General features: G+C 44.5%; 1 protein-coding gene across 3 annotated transcripts in view; it reads right to left on the bottom strand.

The window, feature by feature from the left end:
• NIPSNAP1 (nipsnap homolog 1) overlaps positions 1-26,480 on the bottom strand; it is a 189,640-nt gene that overhangs the window by 50,392 nt on the left and 112,768 nt on the right. For all 3 annotated transcript variants that reach the window (XM_085636255.1, XM_085636256.1, XM_085636257.1), the window contains exons 3-7: positions 9,990-10,035; positions 8,166-8,260; positions 7,168-7,238; positions 5,540-5,680; positions 1,716-1,747 (exon numbers count right to left, since the gene is read on the bottom strand). In XM_085636255.1, coding sequence (XP_085492381.1) covers positions 1,716-1,747; positions 5,540-5,680; positions 7,168-7,238; positions 8,166-8,260; positions 9,990-10,035 — 385 coding nt within the window. The remainder of the gene's footprint in view (positions 1-1,715; positions 1,748-5,539; positions 5,681-7,167; positions 7,239-8,165; positions 8,261-9,989; positions 10,036-26,480) is intronic.

The raw sequence follows: 26,480 nt of genomic DNA, 5'->3' as shown, positions 1-26,480 counted from the left end.
GCTAAGTTTGCATTGAACTATGAATAACCTTATTTTTTCTTCTAGACCCACCACTTTCAATGTCTTTGTCCCGGACAGCATCTCTCCATCTCCTCATCTATGTGAGAGCCAAAGAGCAGAGCACAGGGAAAGGGAGGATTTAATTTCTTCATTGGTGCATTGTTCTTCCATGAAGTTATCTCCAACCATAAGGTTCTTCAGAGGGTGAGCTTGTGACAATAGATGGATATTGCCCCATGTCCGGAGAGGCAATAATTACCTGATTAGAGAGCAAAACACCCCCACCAACTTCCTCTGTGTAGTCTTTGCACCTATCCATACGCAGGTCTTCTATAAATATGAGCATTGTTCCCACAGGAACATACTACAATGGCTAAATAGAGCAATCAGATTGCCCATTTTTAGAGATGCTGCAGCAGTCTCACTGATTTTACACCCTAAAGAGACCAGGCATTTGCCTAATGCCAAGTGGTGAGTCTTTTTCAATGTTGTGAACACTGACAAATGTGTTTTTATGTGGCTAAATAGCTGGGATTGCATCAGTCTTGGTCATCACCCTCAGCAGCTTCTTTGGCATTAACTGAACAGAATGCCCATGTCTTGAGTGGCAGATTGTATACCTCTTCCTCTCCTGGATTCTTCCTCTCTTGGAGATCTTACAACTCTGAGCCAGCTGAAGTGGTCATTTACTAGTTGTTCTTTGGTGCTCCTGCACCTCCATGATATTTTGCTTCTACAGCTCATCATCCAGTCTCCTTTTTAGGCGCAAGCCCTCATAAGCTCTTAGAGTTTTGTTTTTTGATACAAAAAGGATATTCCTACACAGTGTGGTAGCTCCGAAGGCAAATGACACAAAGCGTGTCACGGTCCTTTGGAGCTTCTTTCTTGCCACAGTGACATTGCATTTGACACACAGAAAAAGCATGACTGACAAACTCTGGGGAAAAAAGAGCGGACAGGCAGACTTTCGCCAGATAATACTCTGGTCTATAGAGCAGAACTTTGTCTCATGGGACAGAAAAGAAAAAAAAGGGAACTGCCCCCCCCCCCTGAAGCAACTGCCAGTAAAAGGCATACAGGAATTGAGAAGCTGCTGGCTACTTCAAGGATAAATGTTGTCATTATAGAGTTCCGTATATCTGGCTGTTTTCCCCTTCATTATGACTGTTTTGCAGAGTTTCTAAGGCAGCAAGCTGATAGTTATGCTGCAAACTAGTTTTAAGTATTAATTTTCTTGGCTGAATATTATTTTAGAAGATGAAAAAAATCACCTGAAAAATCAGTAAATGCTACTTTGCAAGGCTACAATGAATGGGTTATGCATTTAAACATTAAAGATTTTTTTACAATGTATTGTAATTTTTATATGTATGGTAATAAGCACTCCAGGATCCTGCATGTGGGTCTGACAATTCTAATGTTTATGATTATCAATATAGATCCTAGGATGCAGAAGGAGGAATATTCATCAGAGCAGATGCACATATTGAAGGGAAAAGATAAGTGCAGTGCTTTGCCATACACATACATGTGAGAAGAGCCAAAGAAGGGTGACATGCACATCTGGTAAACAAGGAGGGTACAAGAAAATTGGCCACGCCAAGAGAGATACACAGCTATGTCTTGCACAGCTCACATGCACAAATAAGGAACAAGAGGATGGGGTGTGCTATACCATGCAAAGGGCAATAAGACCAACAACATCTGATGCTTACCAGTTATTTCCCCATTCAATCATCGTCCCTGGCTGGAAGAAAACCAGATGAGACATTTAGTTTATAGTAGAACGGGCAAGTCAGTAGAAGTCACATGATAAAACGTGCTGATTGGGAGCAAGTACATACCTAGTGTGAAATGTATCCTAGGTTATATCTCAGAAAAACAAGCACGATCCAGCGAAAGACTACCGAAAGACTACTGCAATGAGGTAGACTTCCGTGGGAAGGTCCCACACAGTTACATGTGTGTTTCAGGAGTAACGGAGTGAGCATGGGGAAAATGTCTTTCTGATCTTAAAACCAGTTACCCATCTTTTTTCCAACCTAGTGATCAAATAACCAGTCCAATGACCTTGGCTGAAAGACTATGAGGTTCTTGAAGCATATGCCCTAAAACATAACAGACATCACTTGAGGCATCTCGTAAGTCGCTCCGAGGCAGACAGGATGAGCATGGCACGTTCGATCCACATTGAGGACAACTGTAATTTCATCTGAGTGTAGACAGTACTCTAAGGCTAGTGTGCTTGTAGCACATAGCGGTCTAAAATTGGATGCAACTGGGCTGTGGGAAAGAGTTGGATGGCTTTCACTGTGCTCTATGTCGGGACGAGTCGTATGCAAAATGCGAGGTAGCTTTCTCTGCAACACACAACGCAAGATTGTTATTCAACTACGAACACTTCCTAACTTGGCTACAGAGACCCTAGCAAAAGGTGATAATCTCACAGTAGACAAGATGAGAAACATTCTGCACCCTTTCAGCCTGTAATGGATAGTGAACCTGCTGGTTGGTACAAGTACTATATGTAAATAAACAAAAATACAGACTTAAGAATAGTGATGCACAAATAAAAATATCAGGTTGTCCTTAATATTCAGGTGGCTAACTAAAGAAACTAAAATGTCTCATCTTATCATTGGGCATGGTCTGTAGGGATGACAATGAATGGAAAGAGATTCTACTGAGGTCACCCTTTCAGCAATACCCTCTTGTGTAATACAGGAGCTGCAGTACCACTCCAGATGCTTTCATATGCTGCTTCGTAAAGCAACTGCCTAACAGCACTGAGATAGGGACATTTTTTAGCAAAACCAGCAACAAAATAAAACAAGAACAAGGCTTTCTTTATCAATTTGACCTTTGTTACAAATATTGTTCCTCCCCAAGAACTCATGCTTGTGGAGGGATGGCAAATACTGTTTAAAGTACTGTCTTCTGAACTAGGTCATTTTCCACTACATATGCTAAAGATACCAACGTGCTCTAGAATGTCAAACATCTCTCCTGTATTTGTGGATCGGTCAAGGTAACTCACAAGAGACAATGGGAGGGCCCTCACATAATACAAAATGGTAAGAGTGTTCACTAAAAATGCTTAGGCAGGGTCCTGGTAAGAGAATAACAGAAACAAGACCTGTTCTCACAAAACAGCAACATCAATGTTTCCTCCCACCCACCCACGATAGCAGCATTGGGGTTTCAACACCAACTCCCCTCTGAAAATACAGTAGCACGTATTACTGTTCCCCCAAGTGAACAGCAGGGTCACAGCCCCCCCCCCCCCCCCCACTCGCATGTGAGCCCTCCCCATCACCAAAAACACACGACACAGGCATCATCACACCACTGATGTGAGATATCATGGCCTTACCCTCACAGGACAATAACTTAAGGACACCCTTTTAGAGGCCACATGAGCCCCACCTTGTAGGAAAGCAACACAATAGGATCCTTGTGCATGACAGCAGCACCAGAGGGACAGCAGTAAAAGGGACCCCACTGTTATTCTGGACACTCGTTGTCAATGAAAGATCTATGTCAAGAGCATTCACCTTATGAAATGATGCCTTTTTATAATTAAAAAATGAGCAGGCAGTGTCCGCCTTAGGCTTAAACCGCTGAAAGTAGAATTTATCCTCAACTTAACAGTCAAAGGCCAGCCTCAACACCAGGGCTTGATCACCAGCACACACCTTGATCTCATAATACCAAAACAATCGAAAATGTTAAATCTCTCTGCTTTCTCATTAGGAAAGACCTCTACTTCAAAGCATACCGCACCAAAAAAACTCAAGAGTCTAGCAGCAGCTATCAGTCCTCCCAACAGAAAAAACCTATCTTGCTGAACTGGACTTCAGATCCAATCAATGTCCAGTCCGGATCTCCTGCCCAACTGCCAGCCTCCCTAAGCCAATTCTAGTTCCTCTGAAGACACTCATGCACACCACTGTTGATCTCAACAAAGGACTAAAGAAATCTCATTATAGCCCAGTCTTTGAAAGACATATACTGATAATCACTAAAAGCATACATCATCTTCAAGACATGCTGCATTTCTTACAAGGTCATAACAAATGCACTTCTGTATTAAGCCAAAGATGATTATTTCAGAAGGCCGACTGAACCCAAAAAGCTGAGACATCCCTTTATTATAAGGTAAGTTGAAAAGATTAGAAGACATGCTTTTGCAAACTACACACCTCAGATTTTGGATAGCATCCATTTCAACTTCAACTAATTGCCCCTGCAAATGACAAATTAATTAAAAACATTTCTTCAGGGAAAATTTCAGCAAAACAGCTAGGAGATTTAAGTTCCTACAGTCACTATACAAACCAAGGAACTTTCTTCCTATGCCCTCCATCCAATCTTCCTGTGCTCCTTTTACATGCCCTTCACAAAAGGAGCTACAGAGGGATATAGCGCAGGTCGCCCTCCACTCCAACTCTATAATCAAACAAAAACCTGCTGCAAACCTGGATAAACATCCTGAGCATACCCAAAACCACATCTTGGTTCAACTGCTTAGGTACCAGCTAATCGATGCTGTACGCACTGGGTGCTCCTCTTCCTAATTAAAAGGATTTCTCAAGTGTGTCTGCCCACTGTACATAGATACGTTTTGTACGTTTCTCACACTCAGATTTTAAGCACATCATGTCCAACAAAACATGCGTGAAGGAAGTGGAGGCACCCAACGGAAACACCACCATAGGAGCTACAGATTGGTACTCATCATTCTGCTCCGATTATCATCGGCAGACTCCACAACCAAAATGAAAATGTGAAAAAATGTGCTCAGAAGAATTGAAAGTGTGAAAAAGGTAAAACACGCACCACGAAAGATATTTGTGTGCCTACCAACCCTGACCCCCTACTGTCAAAGCAAAAAAGATTTATTCTTGCTTTCACAAAACTAAAAACGAGCTAAACAATCACTGGCCCAACCATCAATTTTAATCACTGCCGTGTGTTTGCTCGATTTAAAAACAAGACCTACTGTCGCACTCCATCAGTTCTTTATGGATAGCCCTTTTACATGCACCAGATTGTCCTCTATAAACAGCTTTACATACATAAATGGATATAGCAGATCTGAACTGTCCCACCCCAACAAGACACTAGCATCGAGCTTTCCTCAAATGGCTTCTACGTCAGGGTACCCCTCAGTACAGGAGTTTCATGCCACTCCTTGCAGAACCCATGTTATCACCCTCCCCCAGCTTGCCTTCAAAGGACAGCAACAACAGGGCTATCTCACAGGGCAGCAGTGCCCATCACAGAACTCCAGCATCAGTCAGCATCATCAGCGCACAGGACAGCAGGAACAAAAAAAACAGCACTATAGATTAGAACCCCTGGAAGGACCCCTTGTAGGGCTGCAGCATAAGGTGTAGTTTAGGTCCATCTGCACCTCGACCTAGATGGACACTCACACAGGACTGCAGCATCTATAAAAGGACTGCTGTCGAACGTATGCGATTTCCTTGCATGGACCGGGCAGCCCCTCCCGTCTCAGAGGTTAAACCTAAAGTACCTTGAGCCTGTAGGTCCTTAGTTCATATATGTTGGGCCCTGGACGAGGTAATGGTTCATTCCAGAAACTGAACTCAAGAAGCAGCTGATTCCTGCGGGACAACAACATCTGACTGCGCTCCTTCCGGAACTCGCTGTATTCCTGCCAGGAATAAGAAACATGACAGTATGAAGGGCATGACACCACAGCATGTAGGGAGTGGTCACATTACTATAAGGAGCGGGAGACAGTAAGCAAAGAAGAGACAGCACATATAGTAACCAGGAGACAACTACACTAAAGGGTGCAATGCCACTGACCTCATAGCACTTATTGTTAGTGAAGGATCACAATGGCCTCACAAGACTAGCTGCCCATGATCCAGCGTTCTCCAAGTTATGGACTGCAGCAAGAGATCCCACTAGTTCTACAGTAAGGACTGGTGCAATTGATTTCACTGACCCCATAGGAACGAGTGCTACGCAAATAAATGATGAACGGAATGCTGAATAAATCATACATTTACCCCCAGTCAAGAGTTCTGGGTTAAATCCATCGTTCTTTTGCTCACCATGCCACCCAAGTTTAGAACCACCCATATGCAAATCAGTCTGACCTTGTGCCTCATGGAAACAGTCCAGACTGAACTGCCAAGCCAGATACTTCCTGGACTGGAAACAAGCATCCTGGGACCGGTTTCTGGGTATTACCCTTCATCAGCCAGGCTTGCTCGAATCCAGTGGCGCAGTGAGCAAGGGACCCACGTCTGGGCATACCCATACCACTTAGGGTGAAAAGTGCTACGCAAACAAATGATGGACGGAAGGGTATACCCAGACGTAGGTCCCGTGCTCAATACACCACTGGATTCAAGCTAGCCTGGCTGAGGAAGGGTGATGCCCTGAAACCGGTCCCAGGATGCTTGTTTCCAGTCCAGGGAGGACCTGGCTTGGCAGTTCGGGCTGGACTGTTCCCACAAGGAACAGGGTCAAGACTGATTTGCAAATGGCTGGGTCCAAACTGGGGTAGTGTGGTGAGCAAATGAATGATGGATTTAACCCAGATCCTTGTGACTGGGGTGAATGTTTGCATTGTCCAGCATTCCATCCAACAATTGTTTCTTTTACCCTTAGGAACGAGTGCTACAGATTGTTTCACTTTCCCCCTGTTAGGCACCACGGAAAAGCAAGAAAAGCTGCAGGAGACTAGCTCCCCCCAATAAGGATATCTGTACACAATCTCATTGGCACAGATCAGTAACATCAGCAGATGATCAGTGCTTAAGATCTAAATGCTCCTCCAGGGTACAGTGCTTACGATTAACCGACTGGCCCCAAAGTAAGGACTGGGGAAAGTGATCCCACTGACCCCTGTGCTGCAGATCATTGACAAAGGTCCCAGACCAAAACTAAGTAGTGCATCAGAAGAGCTCACATACTGCATAGTATGCCTTGTTGCAGGATCAATCAACGGCCAACAGTAAGGACAATGACAGGTGACCGCACAAGCCACACTGCTCTGACAGCAAGAACTGCCTGTGCAGCTTGTGATCGCCTCCTACCAGCACAGCTTATAGAAAGTGAATAGATGTCTCAGACTGCTTCTGCTACACAAAATGAAGTGTGTATTTTGTCAAAAAACTCAAGTACCTTATTGGCTCTCAGCTTGTTCATGCATTCCGTAAGAGCTGGGTAGCCCCCAGAGAACCGCCACAGGTGCACTACAACAAAACATGCAAGGCTATTACTTTTAATAATCCATACAATAGCCTAATAGGACAACCAATGCCTAGACTATGTTACAGAACATTACTTGTATTACTGGGCAAGGTGTACAACTCCCTGGTAGAAAGACCAGACTGCTTAATTTATGCTGAAGGAAAAAGTCCAATGAGGGCCCTGTCTGCAGTACAATTCATCTTAGGGCAGCTTGTACTTAAAAAATATATCTCAAAATAACTAATATTGGGGCAACTACTGGCTGAAGAGCGTCCCCTGCATGTAAAATACAGACTAGCCTCATGGGACAGGTTTTTGCAAGCTGACACTAATTACACATCACAAGCACAGCTCATGCACACTAATATAAAAGCAATATATAGTGATATTACTGTATCATCGGCTTGTGCAACACAAGCTACTAATCCAACTGACTATTAAAAAGCTTGAGAATGTCTCCGCCTCGGAAACAGATGCCACACAACCTGTGGACATGGGTCGAACCAGGCCTGCAGAACTAAAACCTGGAGACCCTCTGGAGACAAATGACTGAAGGCCAATCACTAACTGCAAAACGTATAACTTTTGTTTGTGCTGGTTTTATGGCTACCTATAACCTATAAAATGCCCGTCAAGGTAAATTTTGCTTGGATTACTCACCCTGCTTCTAAAAGTCATGCCCGGTACAAAACTAATGCCAGATCTAGAGTGCATAGTCAGGTCATTCCCATTTACACAACTCGTGAGTGCAAGACTCCATATGTCTAATACTCTCTAGCGTTGGACCATTCCTTGCCTGTATGAGCCCTCCGCCCCGGCACTCCACCTCATATGTTACATCAGTTTTAGGACCATACATAGTGTGATCTTGTCCCTACAACTCACAAGTGTATTTTTGTTTTAACCTTGCCTAGCCTAGTTAGCCTCACCTGCCTGGTCCTGATCTCCATACCAGGTGTTCCAGTTCCCAACCAGCTCACACGGGTAGTCTGTGGCCTTGTGCAGCTTTGGAAGCACTTCCTCTCTGAAAGAAAGCCAGACGCATCAACAAAAGATTCCTTCAAGTGTTGCCGAGGCCCATTCTAAGAAATAGAAGGCAGTACAGTTCAAAGTACAAACAAGGTCTAATCTTCTTGTTATTGCCATCATTTTGGAAGTTTTCTACGAGAGTTAGAACAAATGATCATCTTTTAAACCTTACTCAATCTTGTACAATGGTGGTGAGCTGTCGGGTGGATGTTATTCATGTAAGGGCACTAGTGGCATTTCCCTACAAAAGTCAAAGTTTGTTTACAATAAAAACCAACTCTTGTACCAAGGCAGAAAATAGAAACCGATGTTTCCTTTGTCACATAAATAACAGTCAGAAAAGCAATCAGCCTCCTCCTTCACTAATACCCTTAGCCAAAACTTGGTATCTGCTATTGACGTTCCACTCAAAAAACAAACAACCTTCATGGGTGAATGTCTAATGAATACCTTGAAATGGCATAAAGACGAACCCACCAAAATTTACTTATCAGAGCATTCTAGAGTGATCAAAAAGCGCATATTTGCATCAAAATGTCATGCTCTCCTTCCCTCTCATTAAAGTAAATCATTCGATTCTGGGTGTGCTCTTAATTTTGGACCCAGAACTCTACCTACAGCACATCAGACAAAATGTCTGATGGAAGCGATTTTGTTTGATGGTAGGGAAATTAAAGTCTTTGTTTGTGTCAATGAAGGCTTGATTTGCCTATGCCCAATACGTCTGATAGGTTTTAAAGAATATCAAAAATATTCAAATATGTTGAGTTTAAAGCTTTAGACTGATAGGAGGATTCATTATAGAGTCAAGGGCTCTCTTGGGAGTTCACTACTGCTTTCCATTTCATGGTGGGAATGAGGCTTGATTCACTGAGGTAGGTAATTGGTCAATTTAAAAAAATCTTCTCATCTGTGATATCCTGTATATCAGCTATAATTATATCACCATCCAAGTCTGCCATCCACAGGGTTATTTCAAGGTTCTACTCCTTCCACGATATTTAACTTACCATATTGAGGTCTGAACATAAAGGATATGTAATCATGTATATCATATACAATTCCCTGGGAATCATTCATCCAAAATGGCAGCCAGACTAGAACAGCTACATCTCAAATGCTGTAAATAAATGAGTAGCAAATTTAAACGTGACCCCTTTAAGACAGGGTTAAATGTTTTCAGGCCCAACACACTGGCCTGGAGTTCCTCAATTTTACCTTCTGCCTGGGTCTTATCCGGCTGCTTTTATCAAGAACGTTGGATTTATTTATTTTTAGATCAACAAGTGTCTTACAGTAGCGTCACAACTTACAATTGCAATAGAACTTGCACTATCTGAGGAGGATTAGATTATGTTCCTTTATCTGCACTTTCCTCAACAGTCCGGTGTGGCAATTGCCTTTAAGCTGTCCCACCTGAAGTATGTAAATGAGACGCACCGGGATGACCCCAATTTATGCTTCACTGTCTGCAGCGAGTAAACCACGTGGCAGCTGACCTTCAACTTTGCCATCTTATCCAGACTTCTATTATTGGAATGGATTTTCTATGTTGACTGGCTGACTGATGACAAAAAGATGGGGTGGTCACTGCATCTGGCCCTTCCCCTTTCGTCACAACTATGCCTAGGATACTTTTATCCTTTCCACCTATTGTTGAAGCAGGATGTCAGTTCTGATCACCAAATAAGATACAGGTTTAATAGAAAAAGTGGGAGACTTACGTTAGGCTGTTGTAAGCATCCAGATTCTCTGGCTTCACATTGTGAACTGCAAGAGAGAAAACGAGCATCAGTCAAGAAACTGAAAAAAAAAACATTCCGCCAAATCCCCTTGAACTCGACCAGAAACAAAAGGTTTGGCATCTCTGGAGAAGGTCCATCATGCGTCTCCATTCATCTCACTGCAAAGGTATCACAGACTTAAGGACTCGCTGCACACTTATCCATTTGTACTGAACTCGTGCATCAGTAGAAATGTATTCAGCTAGGTCCTCCGAGCAGTGAAATCGACTTATTTTTAGAGATGCTCCGGTGAACTGAGGATGCAGTTTGAAGACTCCTTTATTTTGCAGATTTGTTAAGCAAATGTTATTATACTTAAGTCTATTATAGATACCTCTGAATTGCGTTTCCCGTATTGAAAATGTAAAACATTTCTATAGTTCAGTGAGCATGTACTATTTGAAGTCATCATTCAGATTTAAAAAACACAGTGTCACTTGAGGACTCCAACTGGGGCTTGGACAATACACCTTTGGACAGCCAAAGAAAAAACACAACTGTGCACTCCCAATAAGGGTCAAATAGTATTCTTTATCGTCATCTCCGAAGTGCAACGCAACATTATTAAATAGAGAACCGAAATGCAAGTGAATAATCCTGTAATGAGTTAACCTGTACTGTGTGAGGTACAGGAAACCCTTGGAAGTTTCACTGTAGAAATTGTTCACAAAAACCTGCATTATGACAAAACAGCAATTAACATGCATCGCACGCCAATCAAACACACATTAGTGCAACATTGGATTGTAAAGTAGAAATACTGTGCAAAACACACAATGAGGAGAGGCAAAACTGTTGCCCAAGTAAAACAATCTTAATGAAGGGATTTAAAAAACACAGCTCTACAAGACACCAGGCTGCACAAGGATCCACTCTGAATTAATGCGGACTAGCAGTAAATAATGCAGGGTGGCAATCCACACAGGTGAAGACCGGTGCCAGCCAACAGCTGGTCTCTAGAACTTCAGAGGCAAGGTAGATTTTATAGCTGCACACGTGCTGAAAAGGACTGTACCCCGTGTAAGACACTCCTAAAAATCATGAGCCTCCAGAGAAGGAATGTGTGTCTGCATAATCAGGAGTCAGCAGACGGTTTTATAGACAGCAGGCCCCAAGCCAAACCTCTGACTGTCTGAAGCATGGGTCCAGCTTCATATGCACAGCCGCTAACAGAGCGTGACCGCCACTTGAGGAGGAGCCTGGATTGTTGGACCAGAGGGCATATTACACACAGACAAACTCACTCATTCAAGAAGAGAAGTCATTGCGGTTATCAAGGAGACCGGCACATCATCCACTTTAGGTGTGGCTGGCCCTCATCCAGGCATCTACACTCGTAGTTTATTCTGCACTGGTGTGTTATTGCATCTGTGTTTCAGGAACGGAGTTACTCCGACAGAGGTGCCTGGATCTATCGCATATAGATATATCTGCAAAGGCAGCTTGGAACAACGTCTAACTAGAAGAAGAACAAGATGGAAAAGGGACTGGGGGGGGGGGGGGGGGGGGGTAAAAAGGAAGAGTTCAACCGTTAGAGGAGAATGAAACCCTACCACTTCGCCCCACTAAAAGCAAGGTTTTGAAGCAGTGTCTGCACCAGCAATTCTAAATTCCCCAGCCAGCTCAACAGAACGGCTAGATCCTATCAAGGAGAAAATGGCCAAGATTACAATTTTCACTTTATTTTCTGAACAGCAGCCTTAGGACTGAACAGCAGCCTTGGGACGATTACTTGAAACTCAGCATCCAATCAAAATTCCATAGTATCCACACCTCCTCCTTCTCCACCATTTTAGGCTGTTTGAGGCCAAGAAAAACAGAGTAAAAAAAAGAAATTGCTACTGCTTTGGTTCATTGCCTGAAACAAAGTACAAGTCTTTTACTGATCTATCCACTATAACAATTTTATCAGGGAAAAGCATATCACATCAAATAACTGGTAGGGGAAAACGTGCCAATACAAGACTTAGAATATGTTTTGAGTGATACATAATAATCTATTAATAATTCAGATTGAGTCAGTTCACCGGTCAGTTGGGATAACTCTCACCTGGTTATCCTTAAACTAAATAAAGCTTTCTGACCCGAAAGACAGGACATTTTGTATTGTATGTAAGAGCCCGAGGTGCAAGTTAGGTTTGTTAAAAAATAACTGAAGATCCAATGATGCCACATTTGAAAATAGTCTATAAAAGCACAAGAGCAGCACATTATGGGGTGCGCCCCACAGGCTCAAATAACACAAGCATGAATTCAATTAATAAGCATTAACACAATTACTGAAGGCAATCAATCAATGCAGTTAAAAACGCTTAACTATGCTCAATTGGAGTTCATTTGAGACTTTTTTAATATTTCGAAAAGTTGTTGAGATAACTCACATTTATTTGAAAAAATATCTTCAGAGCATAGAGGAAGAAAAAATTGCAATATGCCCCTGGACCCAAGTGCTCACACAAAGAGGGGAAGAATTTCAACCATAGAACATTAATATAAGGATTACCATTCACTATTTCCTCAGACTTAGATGCAATTGAACTAAAAAAAAATGTTTTTAATTATTTTTCAGAAGCTAACGTTCTTATGGAAAGGTGGGGGATATCCATGAAAAGTGGTCAAGAGCACTATGATGTGAGCCTGGTCCTCACCTAGAGAGAACCTGCTAAAATCATGGCCCAAGAAAACTAATGGCAAATCTGTCCACACACAAATAACCTTTTACAATCACATTTTTGTTAACTGGTGCATTGCAAGCCCCTGTCAATCGCGCCCTTTCTTTAACAGCACAATTCTTCCAAGGTGCATCAGATTTCCAAGGAGACTGTGACCGTTTACGCTGCAGCATACACACTACGCTGACTCTACAAATGTCTTTAAGCTAATCGGTCAATCCGAGCCTCCGATAGCTACACTCTTGCTGGCACTGTTAGACGGGTGCATTTACGTTGTGGGAGAAACAGCCACATTGGACTTGCTTCCTCGCCCAGTCACCAAACCTACCATCTTGTATCGACCAGCAGATGAGAAAACTCATGTGGCGGAGTCTTCCACCCTTTTTTATAGCCAAAGAGCATAATCATTAATTTTGTTTCACTGACCAAAAACTTATTTTATTCTTGGGCAGGAGCAAGCATTAATATTGTCCCATTAAGTCAGTATGCACTTTTTCATTATTCCACCTGCTATGTTGATGCGATTTACAACATCACGGTAGCCGGTGGAACAATTCACCTATAACTTTTAGAGGGAATGGACACTCTTTTATAACCACTACGTGTCCATCGTGTTCCTCTTTGATATGAGCCAAACAACGTTCAGAGCAGATGGTTTCTGGCTCTCATTAGAGGTACTTCTTAACTTGTACGATACTTGGATTTTAATTGTCTCACTTACATTTTCGTGATCTTAATGGCAGTCTTTGTTTTGTTCCTTAAATAGGTGCTCTACATTGTAACAACCATCCTTATGAAACCCTGAAATTCTACACAAGGTCGAAACTTTGTGAACAACTCGACACACTTAATTGGTCAGACATTAACTTAAGAAATGAGACCCCAAAATCATTTACTAGAACTCAAGATGTGTTTGGTTATATACAGACGTGTCTGCATATATCTTATATATTTCCCATCCCTTCTTTGTGCAAACACTGGGGGCACAGGGAGCATTGTCACTTTTTTCCTATAAGCGCAGAATAAGTTATTTTCAAAATGATTGAGTTGATTTTGAAAACTCTTCTCGATAGGATACCAAAATGTCTCTATAATGAACTCTTGTTACGTGAGCTAGGTATACATTTTAACTGCACTGGTTTCCTTCCGTAATTGTGTTACTGCTTATTCACTGAATTCACACTTGTGTTCATTCAGCCGTAGGCAAGCCATTGTTCATGGTGTACACATTTTTTAAAAAAGCTTAAAATAAATCAAAGGTTGCCTAAAAAAATTAAGAAGCTATGAGGTCTTTCAATAGGACATATGTAAAAAGGCTTTCTTGCCACCAATCCTCTCAGAGTGAGCAAAGCTCATATTTCTATGCGCTTCCAACAAGCCACAGAACAAACAACAGTCAGGTCCACTTTCTCACATAGTTCCATTAACCAGCTCTACTTATCCTATACCATTACCTCCCTCATCAACATTTAAAAGTAATCACCACCTTGTACCCTCAATTCCTCAGTCTCAACAACTTCCAATTACAATGGAAAGATACAATTCCATACACACCATATTAACCACGTCGACGCACCCTTCTGTTAGGCCAAACTGGAAACAAATCTTTTGAGAGTGGAGTCTTCGGTTAGGCAGAAAATGGACTACTAAGAAGTCTATTAGGAAGTATCAGTCTAGATAGAAATCCATGACTTGTTATCTCACAACCCTATTTTTCCCCCCATAAACATTTGCAACTACTTACCACCAGCACTCCTGATTTATCAGCTTGCAATAACACTCACAGCCCTCCCAAATGTATGGCTCTGAATTTAACGATTATTTAAAGTGATAATTTATGCTATGTTTTCTTCCTATGTCGGTTTTCAATTCTGTTCAGAAAAGGTTGGTGTCCTAAAGTGATAATGCACAAAAAAGCCAAAAGGTGCCAAACGTTTCCTGAAAGAAACTGAAAGTTGAACATTTCACATTGTTCTGCCTTGCTCACCTTGTCCTCATTCTCGCATGATGTTTTCTACCAGGTTTCATCTGGAATAGGATATGAAATTGATCTCGTACTAGAATTACTTCTCACAATAGTAAACAGGACTTCCTTCAACATAAACATCCTCCCATCTAAATCAAAGGCTCTAATATCAGGTACTCTCCTGCAGAAGATTAGATCATATAATATGGCCAGCATGGCCAATAATCTTTTCTTTGATAAATCTTCATTCACAATTAAGTTATTGACAAAACATAACACAGCGCTGACATGCCACACCCTAAAAGTACCTTGATACTGGACGAAAAGTCAAGTGAATACTCTTATTTTGCAAGCAATGACCCTGTTACTGGAAGGAAGCCTGCTAAATGCCTGCAACAAGTAAAGTGATGGAAGGAATGCTTGAATTAATCTCAGCCCCCACCTCTCTCTCAGTTCCACATCCCAAGCCATTGGTAAAATGGCTGACCTACAAAAACCTGTGACTCATAAGACAGTCCTCTTTCAGAAAACTGAGTAAGGAAATTAAAGACATTGAGTGCATCTCTAAACATGGTACTGAAATCCTGTTCAGCACACCTACAAAACGACTATTTCAAAGCCAAAGAATAACTAGTGTGTTCTTGCTGGTCAGGTTTGAATGATGAAGAAAGCAGCTTGCTCTTCAAGACTTAGGACTTGCCTTCATCCTCCAAAAGTTTACCGCGCATGGAGTTTTTCAGAATCGTTTGAGACTGATGTAAACTAATTGGAGAATCCCAGGAAAGTTCCAGGAGAATTGGAAACTAAGCTTGCAGGCTCCAAAGTAGTGTAACCAACCCCAAATCTGCTACCCGTCTCCTGACAGAGGCTGTTAGCAATAGCATCATCAGAAACACAGTAGAGGTATACCCTGGCTCCAGTCTTGGAGAAAAGTATCTTTCAGTTGGGACTCGGAGTCAGTTCACTAAACTGAAGAACAAGGCAAGCTAGTTGTTTAGTCGTAAAGCAAAATATATCTATCCTATACAGACGCACATCTCCAGGATTCTTCAGAAGAGATCCAAATCCAGTTCTGAGTTGATACAATCTTAATGGTTGTGGAATTCCCATGTGCCTAATAGCACTTTGACAGTTCAGGTATTTTAAAGTCCAAGCATTAATGGCAAACAAATTTTGATAGCTTGGTCAGCGGTGTGAATCTAATGCACACAACCAGTTTATTTATTGAACTGCTGAGATTTTGTTCACCTTCAGACAATTCAGGACCTCCAATCTGTTCTGAGGCAGACACTATTTTCAAGGGATCCTTCCAGGAGTTCCAGGCAATTTATGTGTGCACTTTATTCAACACTAGACCAATTTCCTCCAGCTTTAGCTCATCATACCCATCTCCCCATCCCAGCTGCAAGCACCGGATATGGTCACCATATACAACGAAGAACCGAAAATGGCTGTGCTGTTCCAAGCTTTTATGGCATTCAGCCACCCCTGGAGCTCCTGACCGGCTTTGTCAGATTAAATAACGTAGAGTCACGGCAGGGCACTGTAATGAAAGGGGACCCATGAAAATAGCAGAAGGGTCATATAATCTATTTTTCATGAGAAAAACTTTGTTTGGAATCCAGGTGTGTTGCAAAATGGCAGTAGCAGCCGCTTTGTTCCTCAGAAGTGTCTCAGTCTTATAGTTTACTACCCTCTATTGCCGTGAAGAGGATATAACCCGTCTGGGAAGCGAAGGCTTGAATAAAGTTTTTAATAACTATCCGAAAAACATTGATTCCCTGTAGAACCCATGCACTTCAATAGCCTCCAACTGTGAATAAACTCTTTGCCAACCATACTCAGTCAAGAAGAAGGGATAACACGCACCTAAATATCTCCTGAGGAAGGCATTGGGGCTGCACATATTTCCTCAGTTGAAGTGCTAGTGCAAACACTGATCCAGAGTGCTTCTAGGCTGTTCAATCTCCTATCCGATGGGATTCTTGATATTTTTGGGGCTTTTGCAGCAGGCTTTCCAAAAAAGTCAGCCATGTCATGGGCTGGGAAGATATTCACAAATCTTCCCAATTCCTTGACCACAGACATCCAAAGAGAAGACCATCCACCACAGGACTGGAATCTTAGCAGGATGTCCTAGTTTTTGAGACCAGGAGACTGGAGCAGCATGTCTCTGCTGAGCTGGCGCAGTTGGACCTGCCTAAAAGGCATACTGCTTTCTGTGCCCATCCCACTAAAATGTGTAGGTCTAACATCAAACCCTTGTTCATGACTGCAACAGCCACATATAGTATTATGATAATAGGGCTTGGCAGATCTTATGTTCCCAAGTTGGCCAACACAATCTGTTGATTTCAGTCTTTGCAACAAAAATGACCTTTACTAGTTGGCAGCTTGGTGTAGAACTAAAGAGTTGCAACTACTCTGCCCTCCACTAGGGCATTCAGTCTAAAGACAGTTGTGCACCACTTTGCCAAATGCTTTCCGCAGGCATGTCTGTAAAAGCAGCCACCTTGAGAAAAGGGATCCATTTACACGAACTGGTGTGAACAAGATCATCAAAGTTAAAAGTAACCTTTAAAACGAACTCAGCATTTGGAAAATAATCACAGCAAGCATCTTCTTCACTATCAGAGTCAGGAGCTTATTAATAAAAGGCCAAGACAAGAGTGCTGATTTTTTTAAGTCCTCCTCATCCTCCTGGATAAGCTCAGAGTTTAAAGCATTTGTTCTGTGCGAGATAAGCTTCTTCTAGCCGCCAGTAAAGGGCTACCAAGCTTGTTTGTGTTGTGTTTATACCAGCATGTGTTTATACCATCCGCACACACTACCTCGCACCAGGGCTGTCACATTCAGTCACAGGTTACATACCGCACCGGTCTCTGCCTCCGCATAATCACCATGTTTAACACATTAAAGCGTGGCTTACAGTAAGCGCCACTTTGCATGATGGTACTTGTAGTTTGTACAGGTAAGTTCTAGTATTACTCCTTAGTAGGCTCCATGCCTCTGTGTGCAATAAAACTTTTTCGTGGAACCCTTTAGTAGGCTACCATCATGCAAAGTGGCGCTTACTGTAAGCCACGCCCACGATGGGCAGACTCTTTCAATAAATTAAGAGCAAATTAACAGGTGAGCTTTCTGTGCCTCTGTGAACTCATGATTAAGAGGCGCTTGCCTCGAAACGCATCGAGTATCAGTTTTCTAAAATTGGACAGAGGGGAAGCGTGCTGCATCGTGGCTAATACAGACCAAGTGGTCGGAGCATCGTTGAGTGCATATCTTGAGCGCAGGGGCTTTGGAGAACATATATATATCAAACAAAATCAACAATTTATATTTTTTATGCCCAACTGCAGAATAGTTGCGGTGGAAAGGTTAAGCAACACAACCGCAAGGAAAAAAAACCATGAAAGACTGCAAGTAAGGGGGCGTCTTTGGAAACCACTATGAAAGATGCATAAACAAGGCACAAAGTGTTAGGCAGCACAGGGCCAAGGGTACTAAAAACAAAAAACAAAGAAAGAAAAATAAAACTTCAAACAAATGAAACCTCGAACATTTAATTGAGCATAAGAAAAAAACCTTCAACTTAGGGACCAAGAGCATCTTCATATCACAAGTGGGTGGGATACTGAGATTAGAATAGATTCCAGAGACATGTAGATCGCATGGGGCATGATCGTAGCGGCTGTACTGACATCAACGCCTTGTCCGTTGTAGTAAGCGCTATATAAATACAATTACACAGTAGCCAGTGGAAGTAAGCATCTGCATGCTCTCCTCTCTCATTAAAAATAATCAGGCAAATGTTCTCTTCTCAAAGAAATTGGGCGTTGCCCAGTATCTGGAGACCACTTATTGCCAGAAAGGGGTATCCATGTGCCAACTAAGGAAACAATTTCAAGTTTTCGGTAAAACCTCTTTGTCAGCGAATTACAGTACCTAGCTTATCTGTCTGGTGGACAAAAATACTTCATGCAATAGACTATGCTGGTGAAGAAGCCACAGAAATAGATGACAACACCAAAGGGTGGTAGACCACTCACCCCTGGGTTCTGAATTTGTACTCCCTTTTATCAAGTATTATGTTGGTGGTGACGAGTAGATCTCAGAATTTAGTAGCAATTGCTCTTGATCTTTCTATATTGCCACATGGTGGAAAATTCATTTCTGTAACGGTCTGGCAACCTTAAATGTCTGGTATAGGAAGCTCTGCACTTATTTACATGTCAACTTATTTGCAGTGCGCTTGAAGGCTTCTTAAGACCTGTCTTTTAGTATTTTGGATGAGTTCTACAGTTACACCGACGTTGTGTTATGGGGATATTACTTAGTCTGCCTGTAATTTTCACCTTCCAGTGTGAATGTCTTCCCTTCTTTTTTGCACTATTCTCATTCATAATGCAAGCAGAGATGGGAGCCGCTCCAGCACCAGATCAGTGGGACTCCATGTGAAAGTGGAGGAGGGCTTGGAGCGCTTGCGGTGGAGCACTGTGCGCGCATTTATTTTGGCAGTTGTGGGGCAGTGCTATATGTGGGGAGGGTCATACATCTGTCCGGGAAGGTATCAATGCGAGTTGTCCAACCTCAAGGGAGTTAACACTTAGAAAAAAAAATCTAATTTTCACTAGATCTGTGCAGAAAAGCAATGTGCATAATTGGATTTATGCACTACATTAGGTATTACCTGTGCCCAGTTTGAGGAGACTTGTCTGGCCATAATGCCAATGAAGTATTTTGCTTTGTATTTCAAATCTAGGCACTCCTATTTTGCCTCTAGCCCCCTAGTTGCAAAACCCTGGCGTCTTTTTTTGTCCCAGGATTCATGTAGCAAACCTGGCAGGATCCTGCAGTCAGCATATTGAAAGCAGCCCAAATGCAAGCACCAGGCCTCGCTGACTTCAAAAAACGAAGATTCTCCACAGCAGCCAGGTTACACAGATGAGGCTGAGCACTGTAAGTCCACCCTAGGATAAGTAAGGACTAGGATCAAGCTTTAAGCACTTCCTTGAGGGCTTTTTTTTCCAAGTTGGAGGCCTTCGTCTTCCCATTTGTGCAAGCATATAGGGAAAGGAGCTAGCAGCCCAGCTCTGGGTACAACGGTAAATGTATCTATTAGTGAGAAACTGCATAGAGGTCTTGCAGCATACACTACGATGAGGCTTTCCCCTACTCCATGTTGCCTGTCATAGGATCTCTTTAACCACCTAAACTGTTATCCAATGGGCATGCCTTGATTCCTTCCAGTCAACCTAACATTTATAGAGAGCAACAAATCTTCTGTGAGGGTCTCGAGGCACTGGCGCAGTTTGATGCTGCGTGGAGGTTTGATCATACAAACATCCAGGTCTTCAACTGCAGGACGGCAATGCGGACCCGAGGTGCTGGTGGAGCCTCGGCTGTCAGGTGCCAGAAGAAGCATCCTCTGCTGTTGGCTCAATAGATCTGTGGGGAGTCAGAGGGAGAGGGAAGCTGATCAAATGTGTCTGGTCGGTCCTGGAAGGTCAGGAGTTTGTTGATGTATGCTGGTCCGTCGTTGTGCAGGGCATTGTAGGCGTGGGTCAGCATCTTGAACTGGCATATCTTCTGAATTGGGAGCAGTGTAGTTTCTTGAGATGGGGTGTGATGTTTGTCCTTCTGGGGAGGTCGAGTACGAGACTTGCCGAGAGTTCAAATATAACAATACAATATAGAAAACAGGATACAGATGAAATCCAATTAATACAGTACGAGAAAGAGTACTAAGAACATTCATGCAAATTGTCATTATAACATTTAAAATTGTAAAGTGCAAGGTTATGTAAAAGCAAACGATCAATCAACTGTCATTGAAATTCAAAAGATTTTGATTGAATGAAAACAGTACGTAGCATTTAGATACAATGAGCGTCTTCTCAGTTAATATTCCAGAGTTGAGTTATAAAGTGCAGCGTGCGAAGTCGAGACAATCGTAATAGACTAGTAGACAAAATAGATGTTATCGGAAAAGTATAAATCTGATTAAGTAATAGCCGGACAAATTTAAGGATCAAACACACTCCAATATTTATCATATTTTTTGAGAGCCCCTGATCTAAGAGCATATTTTCTTTCCCTACCCTGGATTCGGAGTAGTTTTGTCTTCCATGCCTGAAAGGATGGAACAAGATCTGTTTTCCTGGACTGTAAAATGAGGGATTTAGCTATAAAAAGGGACTCATCATGTTGGGTGTGGATAGGAGAGACACCTAGGAGGGGAATTAGATCATCAAATACAATATTAGTTTTGAGAACGATTGAAAGATATTTTTCTATTTCCTTCCATAAAGCCTGGATTTTTGGGCACTCCCGGACAATGTGTTTCCAAGTGCCTTTTCCATCACAACGGAAGCATTTGTCGGCTACTTGCGGGAAGATATTGTGTAGAAAGGACGGGGTTCTATATATTAACCATTTATTGTAAAATTGCATACGTTTGCTCCACCAAAGATGGTTTTATTGAATTTCTTTATTTTGTCCCATACCTGTTGATTAAACGTAATATCTTCCCTCTTCTCCCATCTTTCAGTAATCTTGCTATAGAGGTCATGGTCCTGGCTTTCTTTTAATATTTTAATCCAGATACTCATTTTCTTTTGTATTTTATTATTAAGGATAGTGGAAATATTTTCTTTATTGAATACATTTCCTATATTGAGTTCTCTGAGTTTTGGATTTATCCTTATAAAGGACCAATTCAGTGTTAAGTGCGAGTGGATTAACTGGCTGTGAATTTCGTCCCAAGATTTCCACCTATTTCCCAGCAGAAATTCTTCAATTTTCTCAAAACCATTCTCCTTCCAAAGAGTTAATACATTTTTGTCCATACAGCAAGCATCTCCCAAGCTAAAATTTATTAAATTCGTCGTATTACTTAAAATGGGTAAGTCATAAAATTTAAAAAACTGAGTTTTCACCTTGAAAATCCACTGGAGGGATTTATATCGAACTTTTTTGGGATCTTTCGTGGTTCTGACCGGATCATAGATTTTCAATTCCAGCAACATCCTTTTCATAAAGAAATTATCTGTCTCATGAGAGTCTAAGAAAAAAAACCTGTGGCTATAATGTGCAAAAGCCGCAAAATAATACTCTTTGATATTTGAGAGGGACAGCCCTCCTTGTGTAGATGATAAATATAAAGTGCTCAGTGCTAGTCTGGGAGATTTTTTTGCCCATAAGAAAGAGGAGATCAGGGTTTCTATTTTTTTAAAGTAAGAGGCCTGGATTGCGCAGGGAATTGCGCTAAAAAAGAAATTGAAAAGGGGTAAGACCGACATTCGAATTAGCGATGCCCGCCCCATTAGAGACAGGGGTAGTAAATTCCACCGATCTAAAAGTGAGCCCACCTTTTTTAATAAAAGGTAAAAAATTAAGTGAAAAGAGATCGTCTGGGCTATCCGATATAAGTTTTCCAAGATATCTCTTTGGATCCGTGTTGTATATCCGCCTAAATTCTGGAACTAAAGTGTCTATAGTGCAGTTAAGTAGAATAATTTCCGTTTTGTTTACATTAATTTTATAACCCCCAAGCTTTTGAAAGTCAGAGAAGATTTTTAAAATCTTCCATTGACTTGAGGGTTTAGTGTCTATGAAAAGGGCAATATCGTCCGCATATAATTTTATGTTTGTCATTCCTAATATTGGGGCAGTGTCAGCTTTGATATTCCTGATGGCGATCGCTAGAGGTTCAATAAATAATGCAAATAAAATTGGCGACAAGGGGCATCCTTGTCGCGTGCCTCTAGCAACCTCACAGGATCCAATATTAGTGTTATTGATGATAATTTGTGCCCTAGAATTCATATACAATTGACGTAAAAGAGAAATAAAAACATTCGGGGGAGGAGGAGCCTAGCGCGCAACCAAGATGGCCGCGTAGGTGCGAGGCTCCCGAGGACCTCCGTGACCTCCTACATATATCCTGACAATATCCTGTCCTAGATGAGGGGACTGTGTTGGTGAGCCCGAGCTGAGGTGGCACCCGCTTTCCGCTTCCAAATTGGACCTCGGACTCCGGCGGTAGCACCGATTGAGATTTCCGGCCTTCTCCACGCCGGACCCCGGATTGGAGTTGTGGGGTGATCCGGAGGCAAAGTCAACAACAGCAGCAGCGGGCTGGGCGCGGCGGCTCGCGTACCCCGCACTTTCACTTTCGCTTTTGCACCCTCCTTGCTGTCTCGGCGAGGTTGGGTCGCGGGGCACTGTGAGGTAGTGTGGCCCCGTTGGGGTGCCCTGCCGGCCCGCCGGCTGTGACTTGCCCCGTGGCCCAGTGGTGACCCCCCCCCCGGATCCCGTGGACCGGCTTACCCGCCCTTTACGACGTGCCTGGCACGGCCGTGGGACTGGAACCATGTCCACAAAGCAAGATGGAGATCGGGCAAAGGTGAAATCGACCCGACGTGGCGCAGTCCACCAGTCTAACAGCATGGACCGCTATACCCTCCAGAAGGGATCTCCCGAGGTGCCGCGTAGGTCCCCTGAGGGCCCGACTGATGCTCCTGCTCTGCCCGCGGACCTGACCCTGCGAGACGTGATGGGCGCCATCGCTGAGATGAAGGCCTCGGTGGACCAGCGTTTTGATACACTGGCGCAGAAAATTGACTCGGTCCTTGTGGATGTTGGCCTGGTAAGGGCCGATTTATCCAAGACTAATGACCGGGTCGATTCGTTGGCCCACACCACATCGGGCCTCACGACGGATGTGGCAACCCTCCAAAAGGAGGTGCGCCGGCTTGGCCAGGCGAGCGCGCTGATGGATCGTCGCCTGGAGGATTCTGAGGGTCGGGCCCGGAGGAACAATGTCCGTATTCTCGGGGTGCCTGAGGGACGGGAGGAGGCGGCGGCGGATCTATTCGTGGAGGACTTGATTCTCACCCACCTCCAGCCCCGGGGGCTGAGTAAATTCTTCGCGGTGGAGCGGGCCCACAGGGTTCCCGGGGGAAGGCCCAAGGCCGGAGCCCCCCCGAGGCCTCTCATCGCCCGGATTTTCAACTTTCGAGATAGGGACGCTATCCTGCAATCCTCCAGACTACAGGGGCCGGTCAGACTCGACAATATGGACATAAATTTTTATCCTGACTTCACTCCAGCGGTCCAAAAGCAGAGACTAAGCTTTCTCGGAGTCAAACGTCGTCTACGGGACCTAAATCTCAAGTACGCTATGCTTTTCCCGGCTAAGCTGCGGGTGGAGTTGGATGGCCGTACGCACTTCTTCGATCGTCCCGAAGCAGCCGGGGACTGGTTAGATACCTTGCCTGGGGATCGGGATCGGGGGGGTGGGAGCGGTGGGGGGAGAGGGCCCGCCGGATCAGGACTGAGGGACTAATATTATGCCTCGCTCTGGACAAAATTGATGTCACTTTTGACTGTTCGCCTGTTCGAGTAAGTCTCCTCCTGTGGAGGTCGTGTGGGGTCTCTTGGGGGTTCTCCCTCCTCCTCTGGGGGTTTAGTTAGTTTCACCATCTATGGGGCGACAGGCACACTGCACTTTGGGGGGGCTGTTTGGGCTCATGCAGGGGTGCAGGGAGGGGGGAGGAGTTGGGGTGGGGTGTTGTTGTTCGTTTTTACCACAAGGCAAACCCTTTTCTGTATTGTTTTTAAGGTGCTCTCCGGGGGACGATTGATGGCTCCTGTGTGTGATGGGGGGTAGGGAGTTGACTTTGTTGTCTTGGAACGTTAATGGACTGGGGGATAGGATCAAACGAGGTGTGGTCCTGCAGTATTTGAAACGAATCTCACCCGATGTAGTCTTCCTGCAGGAGACACACCTTATTGGAAACTCTTTTTGTGCCATGAATCGGCGTGGCTATCGTTTGGTGGCCCACTCGGGCTTCACATCGGGCTCACGGGGTGTGGGCATTATGGTGAAGAACTCGCTCCCGTTGGAGATTGATGAGGTGCGCCATGATGATAGGGGACGCTATGCTGTTTTAGTGGGGAGAATGGAAGGCAAAGTAGTGGTTTTTGTATCGGTATACGTCCCACCGGGGTTACAGGCGACCACTTTTGCAGACTTGGGGCGCCTCCTCCTGGGCCTTCCGGGGGGACTCCTAGTGGTTGGGGGGGACTTCAATGCGGTGGTTTCTGGGACTCTGGATCGTCACCCCCCTAGGGACCTCCCCCGGGCCCAGGCGTGGCTATCTGGCCTCTTGGATACCCTGGGATTGGTGGACTGCTGGCGCTTAAAACATCCCACGCAGCAGCAGTACACTTTCCACTCGGGGGCACATGGTAGCCTCTCACGGCTTGATCATGTCCTTGTCCCGGCGGCCTATGCTGGGAGTGTGGGGGAGGTGCACCATCTGGCGCGGGGTATCTCAGATCATTCCCCGCTCCTGTTCCATTTTGATGTCCTTCCGAGGGGTGAGGGCAGGGTAGTTCCCATCAATGCCTGGTACCTGCGCGACCCCACCATTCGCGCTGCTGTGATTAAATCCCTGCAGCGATACTTTGAGGAGAATGTGGGGTCCGTCCCTTCGGCTATCTCCTTGTGGGAAGCCTTCAAGACAGTTCTCAGAGGAGAGGCCCTGTCCCTCATTTCCCATGCCTGGAGGCGCGAGCGGGAGGAGGTTACCCGGGTGGAGGCCGAAATTGCTGAATTGGAGGGTGATTTAGAGGGCGGAGTGACGGATGCTGCACTGCATGTCCTACAACTTAAGCAGGCGGCCTACAGGGCCCTCGTTACGGAGGCGGCCAGGGGCCTCAGTAGGGAGCAGCAGGGGCGACTGTATGATGTGGGTGATAAGGCGGGCAAACTGATAGCGTGGTTGGATAAAAAGGAGAGAGTGAATCGTGTGGTCCCGCTGATTGAGAGGACGGATGGTGTGAGTGTCACCGAGCCAGAAGAAATTGTCTCCTGTTTCGCGGATTATTTCCGCGAGGTGTATTCTCCGGTCTCTCCTTGCTCGGAGGAGGACTCCCATTCCCTGCTTAGGGATATCGCGCTGCCCTCCCTCTCGGAGGAGGACAGGGTGTCGCTGGATGCCGCTCCTACATCCGACGAAATTGCCCTCGCCATACGTTCGGTCGCCTCTGGCAAGGCCATGGGCCCAAATGGCATCCCTATCGAGTTATATAAGTTGCGACCAGATGTACTGGCGCCCCACCTCCGCGCGATGTTCCTGGCGGCCCACTCGCTGGGCTCCCTCCCGCCGGACCAGCGTCTGGCTACTATCGTGGTGATCCACAAGGAGGGGAGGCCTCGGGACCGGGTCACATCCTATCGGCCTATCTCGCTTTTGAATGCGAAGCCCAAAATTCTCGCCAAGGTGCTGGCCAATCGGCTGGTCGGCGTGGTGGGCGACCTGGTTCACCAAGACCAGTCCGGCTTTATCCCCCATCGCAATACAGCCCTTAATCTGCGGCGCTTGCACGGGGTGCTCGCACGTGTCCCATTCGTGCGGGAGCCGGCCATTTTGGCGTCCTTAGACGCCACTATGGCGTTTGACACGCTTGAGTGGCCATACATTTGGGCGATGCTGGCGAAGTTTGGATTCGGCCCGGGCTTCATCAGTTGAGTCAAATTGTTGTATTCGGGCCCATTGGCGCAGGTGGTGGTGAATGGAAGAGTTTCGGCCCCATTCGAGCTGGGCCGGGGCACGCGACAGGGCTGCCCCTTGTCGCCGCTCCTGTTTGCGCTGGCCTTGGAGCCCCTGGCGGAGTGGCTGCGGTGGCACCCCTCCATCCGTGGACTCCGTTGGACCCCCGAATATGAGGACCGTGTGTCCCTATACGCTGACGACATCCTTTTGTACCTAGCCTCCCCACGTA

The sequence above is a fragment of the Triturus cristatus genome, chromosome 11 (genome assembly GCF_964204655.1).
Source record: "Triturus cristatus chromosome 11, aTriCri1.1, whole genome shotgun sequence".
Classification (NCBI taxonomy): domain Eukaryota; kingdom Metazoa; phylum Chordata; class Amphibia; order Caudata; family Salamandridae; genus Triturus; species Triturus cristatus.
Note: the sequence above shows the minus strand (reverse complement) of the source record. Positions and strands in the feature narration are given on the sequence as shown.